General features: G+C 54.5%; 1 protein-coding gene across 1 annotated transcript; it reads right to left on the bottom strand.

The window, feature by feature from the left end:
* Nucleotides 1-1,616: 1,616 nt before the first annotated feature.
* On the bottom strand, nt 1,617-6,179 carry SBSN (suprabasin). Its single transcript, XM_068993444.1, has 5 exons — nt 4,929-6,179; nt 4,533-4,820; nt 2,665-2,730; nt 2,503-2,547; nt 1,617-1,640 (listed from the first exon to the last, which is right to left on the bottom strand). The coding sequence occupies exons 1-5, from the start codon at nt 6,177-6,179 to the stop codon at nt 1,617-1,619; spliced, it is 1,674 nt and encodes a 557-aa protein (XP_068849545.1).
* Between the last annotated feature and the right edge of the window lie 455 nt (nt 6,180-6,634).

Consider the following 6,634-nt stretch of genomic DNA (forward strand, 5'->3'; position numbering starts at 1 on the left):
CCCACAAGCTGCAGAGCAGCCAAGCTCGTGCACCGCAACTACTGAGGGGGTGCCCTAGAGCCCAAGAGCCACAACTACTGAACCCATGAACTGCACCTCCGGAAGCTGGCACGCCCTAGAGCCTGTGCTCTGAAACAAGAGAAGCCACTGCGATGAGAAGCCCACCCGCCGTGATGAGAGAGTAGCCACCACTGTCCACAATGAGAGAGAGCCTGCTCGCAGCAACAAAGACCCAGTGCAACCAAAAATGAAACATTTTTTAAATGTTAAAAAAAAAAAAAACAACAGCAAAAGACCTCTGGGTTTTCAGAATATCCTTTGTGGCTGTTTCTACCTCCACTTGTTGTGTGAATTTGGTCGTGTTTCTTAACTTGCCTGAACGTCCGTGTGATTTTTCATAAAATGAGGCAATAGCAGTACCTCTTACTGCAGATGGTGATTGCAGCCATGAAATTAAAAGACGCTTACTCCTTGGAAGAAAAGTCATGACCAACCTAGATAGTATATTCAAAAGCAGAGACATTACTGTGCCGACTAAGGTCCGTCTAGTCAAGGCTATGGTTTTTCCAGTAGTCATGTATGGATGTGAGAGTTGGACTGTGAAGAAGGCTGAGCGCCAAAGAATTGATGCTTTTGAGCTGTGGTGTTGGAGAAGACTCTTGAGAGTCCCTTGGACTGCAAGGAGATCCAACCAGTCCATTCTGAAGGAGATCAACCCTGGGATTTCTTTGGAAGGAATGGTGCTAAAGCTGAAACTCCAGTACTTTGGCCACCTCATGCGAAGAGTTGACTCATTGGAAAAGACTCTGATGCTGGGAGGGATTGGGGGCAGGAGAAGAAAGGGACGACAGAGGATGAGATGGCTGGATGGCATCACCGACTCGATGGACGTGAGTCTGAGTGAACTCCGGGAGTTGGTGATGGACAGGGAGGCCTGGCGTGCTGCGATTCATGGGGTCGCAAAGAGTTGGACACTACTGAGCAACTGAACTGAACTGAACTTACCTAACTGGTCAATTGGGAGGATTTGGTGAGGTCATGAATGTAATGTACAGGGAGCCTAGCATGCCTTAATTACACAATACACATGGGTTACTATTGGTATTCCTTTGGTGCCACACCCCTGAATGAGGATGCTAACTTTTTGGGCTCCATCAAGGTTCCTGCCAGTTTTTCCCCGGGCTCCTCCCACCACTACTGGCCCAGAGGGGCTTTCCCTGCATGGATTTCCTCTTGGTGCCAAGCACAAACTTTGCACTAGTGAAGTATAACCTGTCCCTGTAACCACCCTCTTCCATCAGATCAGGCTGAAATCTCCAGCTCCACCTATCCTGTGCATCAGACTCCCAGCTCCTCCAGCAAAGCAGCAAGAGGAGGAAAGACAAGCCTCCTCCCATGGATCCCCCGCTTAGGGAGCACAATGGACCATGATGTTGTACAGAGTGTTGTATTTATTCATAAGTCTCAGTATTGCCCCCAAGGGACTCTAGAAATCCATCCTCCCCCTTCCCTTCCCCGACCCCCCCAACCCCACCCTGCGTGCCCCAGATCCTTCGGGTCACTTCAGCGGATATGACAATAGGAATGTCAGTCTTCAACCAGGCCAGTTCTTCAGCTTAGGGAATGATGCTGGTGACGCTCTGGAGGAGAGAAGGAGAGAGGGAATGGGTACAGAGTCCTGCGCCCTCACACCCCCTAGAGAGATGAGAGGGAGACTAGCTACTCTGGTCAGGAATTGCTTCTGTTCCAGGGACTGTCTTAAGGAAGGCGGCACCTAGACTCAGGAAGAACAGGGAGCCGGTCCACCCAGACACAGGTGCCAGGAGCCTCGGTAGAGACTGAGAAGCCTTGTCTGCTTTGCCTGAGAGGATCCTCCACCACCTCCAGAGCCCAGGAATAAACAAGGGTGTGTCTCTGAGTTTCTGGCATAGTCTTAGGGCTGTTCTACACCCTCACCCATTGGACCCAGTTTCAGGCTGTTGAATGTACTGAGCACAGACGAGACCTAAGACTTCTCTTTGGGTCTAGAGGGAGGCCCAGGATCCCAGAGGAGCCTTTAGCCTGGTGGGGAGTGGGGGTGGGGGTGGGGAGGGACTTGCTGTCCACCAGGGACAGAGCTGGGGTTCCCGCCACCCAGGATGTTGCCACAAGACAGCAGGAACAAAACAGCCGAGGGAGTCACAGTGAAGGGAGGGGGTGTGGCAGGAGATGCCGAGGCGGTTGGTGACAGGCACACATGGGAAGGTTTCAACAGCCCCTCCCTCCCTGGTGCCCAGATGCATAAGGACCCCTGGAGGTCTCTTCTGCTTGGATGGGAATAGAAAGAGCCCAAAAGGTGAGCGCAGGATGTGAAGGGTAGAGAGCAGGGAGACAAGGCAGACCAGAGCTGGGAAACGGGTTGGCTGGCATTTGCAGAGCCTGAGTGTCTGCAGCACAGCTCTCAATGAACAGGTGATGGGAGCGGGTGTGAGAACATCTCCCAGAAACCACCTGGGCACTCACCTTCCACAGGGCTGACAAGGCCATGAAGGGCTTGTTGACCGAAGCCTGAAATTCAAGGACAAGAGGGTCAGTCCCCAGCATCTGTCCCACCTACCATCCAAGGAGAGCCTCTGCTCCCCGCACCACCACCCTCCAAGTCCATGCTGTGTGCTTGACACTTACTCCAGATGTTAAGGTTGTGGTTGCGGCCCCTCCGTGCTGGGCGGTGGATCCGCCTGGATGACCGCCCTGTGGACGAAGCCCAGACTGTTGTTACAACCCCCGAGACCTTGAGGGTCTCCCAACTTCTTTTTTCCCAGTGGCCCATTTCCCCTAGGGTGACTGGGGCTAGGGTGGGAGGCATAAGCTCACCCGCCGACCCGCACTGTCCAGGAAGAAAACCCAAAGCCCACGTGGCTGTGGGAATTCCATGAGAGATGGGAGGAGAAGCCAGGAACCATGTCTGCCCTTACTGGTCAGTCTTCCCTCAATTCCCTTTTGTTCTGGTTAATGAGATGTTCTTAGTTACTGAGAAGGGGCCCCACTGGAAAGGGAGCCCAGAGGAGCCAAGACCATAGCTTAACCTCCGCTTGACCTCTAACACACTCTGCTACACACACTCCAGCCTGATCACTAATTCGGGCTGATCCCCATCCTGAACCCTCCCCAGACTCTCAGCAGTGCCTCCGCCTCTGCACTGCTGCTGCTAGCCTTGAATCCCCAAACAAACCACCCACTCTTGGGCTCTATTCAGTGAATCCTGGCACCTGACTCAGCCCTCTCCCTTACTCTGCACACTTTCAACTTAGTTCCTCTCTCCATACCCACCCATCCCTGGCTCCATGGCTGGCAGCTTTCGAGGCCTGGGCCAGTCTGAAAGCTGGTGTCCCAAGACTCCGCATGGAGAGTGGGGAGTGGGGAACTGGGGCAGGCAGGAGTCAGCCTTCTCTTGCTCCTCCTTGGTGCCTGTAATGCCGTGCGTGGTGCAGCTTGCCTCCCAGTATCTGTCCCCTCTACCTAAGTGGGGATCAGAAATCCCCCAGGAAGTCTCCCTGGTGATCCAGTAGTTAAGACTCCGAACTTCCAATGCAGGAGGTGGGACTTGGATCCCTGATTGGGAACTAAGATCCCATATGCCGCATGGCTATGCTCTCTATGCTTAGTTGCTCCGTCATGTCTGACTCTTTGCAACCCCATGGACTGTAGCCCACCAGGCTCCTCTGTCCATGGGGATTCTCCAGGCAAGAATACTGGAGTGAGTTGCCATGCCCTCCTCCAGGGGATCTTCCCAACCCAGGGATCGAACTCAGGTCTTTGGTCTTGCAGGCAAATTCTTTACCATCTGAGCCACCAGGGAAGCCCATGCTGCATGGCATGGAGTAAGAAAGAAACAAACAAAGGAAGGAAGAAAGGAAGAAAGATCCTCTGGCAGGCCTCCTCGGACAGGACAGTGTGGAGGAAGAGAAAGAAGCCTAATTTGCAATTCACTAAAGCTGTGTGCTAGCCACGTGACCTTGGCAAGTCCCTCAAACCTCGCTGAGCTTCCGGGCTCCTTATCTGAGAATCAGGGAGTCAGCATCCTTACTCTGACTACCTCAGAGGCTTGCTATGAAAATTAAACAGAATGGGCTTATCTCCCAAAGCTAATCCTCAAGTTCATGCTGACGTTCTGGGTTTTCTCAACACTCATTCTCTGCTCCATAATAGATCTTGGCCTCAGTAACAGCTTCCTGTTCCCCAGTGGAGGCTGTGCTCCTCCCTACCAATCGCCTTAACTGGGAGGACAGCTCCCTGGAGGTGGGCCTGGGGTCCCTTTCACACTCTCTGATATAGGGCTTTGCAGATAAGATGGCTTAATCAGTCTGACTGGTTGGCCACCAGCTCCTTTGTAAGGGAGATGGAGAGTGGGAAGCCCAAGCTTCCCCCAAGCTTAGCTGCCCAAGCGTCTTTCACCAAATGATGGTGACGTGGGCTCCCCAAAATGTCCCAAGGGTTGAACCTCTCCCTCCCCCAACACCCTTCTCCCCACTCCCCCATCCCTGTTCACCTACATTCAGCAGCTGGTTGGCCTCCTTGCCGGCTTGGTTGACCCCATTATGAACATTCTGCTGCAACCTGTCCTCCTCCTTCCCGGCCTGGCCTGCAGCATGGTGGACACCTTGGCCAAGTTTCTCCGCTTCCTTTCCAGCCTGGCCAGCCGCGTGGTTGACCCCGTGGCCCAATTTCTCTGCCTCCTTGCCGGCCTGGTTGACCCCATCATGGACCCCTTGACCCACTTTACTTGCCTCCTTTCCGGCCTGTTCAATGGCATGGTGGACTCCCTGACCAAACTTCTCTGCCTCCTTCCCAGCCTGATTCACTCCATGTTGGACCCCCTGGACTATTTTTTCTCCTTCTTTCCCAGCCTGCCCGGCAGCATGGTGGACTCCTTGACCAAACTTCTCTGCCTCACTCCCAAACTGCCCAGCACCATGGTGGACCCCCTGCCCAAACTTCTCTGCCTCCTTCCCAGCCTGATTCACTCCATGTTGGACCCCCTGGACTATTTTTTCTCCCTCTTTCCCAGCCTGCCCGGCAGCATAATGAACATCCTTGCCAAACTTCTCTGCCTCCTTCCCAGCCTGATTCACTCCATGATGAACCCCCTGGACTATTTTTTCTCCCTCTTTCCCAGCCTGCCCCACGGCATGGTGGACTCCTTGACCAAGCTTCTCTGCCTCATTCCCAAACTGCCCAGCACCATGCTGGACGCCCTGCCCAAACTTCTCTGCCTCCTTCCCAGCCTGATTCACTCCATGATGAACCCCCTGGACTATTTTTTCTCCTTCTTTCCCAGCCTGCCCGGCAGCATGGTGAACTCCTTGACCAAACTTCTCTGCCTCACTCCCAAACTGCCCAGCACCATGGTGGACCCCCTGCCCAAACTTCTCTGCCTCCTTCCCAGCCTGATTCACTCCATGATGAACCCCTTGGACTATTTTTTCCCCCTCTTTCCCAGCCTGCCCAGCGGCATGGTGGACTCCTTGACCAAACTTCTCTGCCTCACTCCCAAACTGCCCAGCACCATGGTGGACCCCCTGCCCAAACTTCTCTGCCTCCTTCCCAAACTGCCCAGTGGCATGGTGGGCCCCCTGCCCAAACTTCTCTGCCTCTTTCCCAGCCTGCCCAGCAGCATGGTGGGCCCCCTGGCCAAACTTTTCTGCCTCGCTCCCAGCCTGCCCGGCAGCATGGTGGGCCCCCTGGCCAAACCTCCCTGCATCACTTCCCACCTGGTTGACCCCATGATGGACCCCCTGAATCACTTTGTCTGCCTCCTTCCCAACCTGTCCGGCAGCATAGTTGACCCCATGGGCAAGCTTCTCTGCTTCCTTTCCTGCATGTCCGACGCCATTGTTGATTCCATGGGCTACCTTTTCCAAGCCGTGGTTGAGCCCCTGGACGCCCTTGTCCAGCTCCTTGCCGGCCTGGTTCCCCATGCTGCTGAGTCCATTAAAAACTTTCTCCACTTCCCTTCCAGCTTGAGTGATTCCATTGTTGATGCCTTCCAGGGCCTTGCCCACCTCTCTCTCTGCACTGCTCAGCCCTCGGTTGATCCCTTCAATGACCTTCTCAATGGGGTCATTGTTGGCCGCCCATCCAGGCAGGGCCCCCAGTAGCAGCAGGAGGGAGCAGGAGCTGAGCAAACGGGCAAGATGCATATTGTTGGGCAAGCGGGGAGGATGCAGAGAAGAGCCAGGGAGGCAAAGCTGCTATTTATCCTCTGCCTCCTCTGCTCTTCTCCGCCCCTCATGACTCAATTACCCTGTGAGGTACTTCGTCCCCAGTCGGGAGGTATTTCCCAGGGAGATCTGGGGTTGAGCAATGAGAAGAGGAGGAAGAGAGGGTGAGTCATGAATGGAGAAGACTCACACGGCATCTTTGCTCCTTGCCCAGCTCGCACCCTCCACCCCAGAGCCCATATGTCTGCCCTTTCAATCACCTGCTCTTTTCACTCCTCAGTTACTATCCAGGCTTCATCTCTCCCAACCCCATCTTCTGTCACCCTCCATCCCTAGGACCCCGGCTGGTTCTTCTGCATCTTCACTCCTCTCAGGGGATCGAAGGATCCAGCTTCCCCAGCAACAAGGGTCTGAAAAGATGGGGAGCAGGGGCC

Source organism: Capricornis sumatraensis, chromosome 20, assembly GCF_032405125.1.
Source record: "Capricornis sumatraensis isolate serow.1 chromosome 20, serow.2, whole genome shotgun sequence".
Taxonomy (NCBI): domain Eukaryota; kingdom Metazoa; phylum Chordata; class Mammalia; order Artiodactyla; family Bovidae; genus Capricornis; species Capricornis sumatraensis.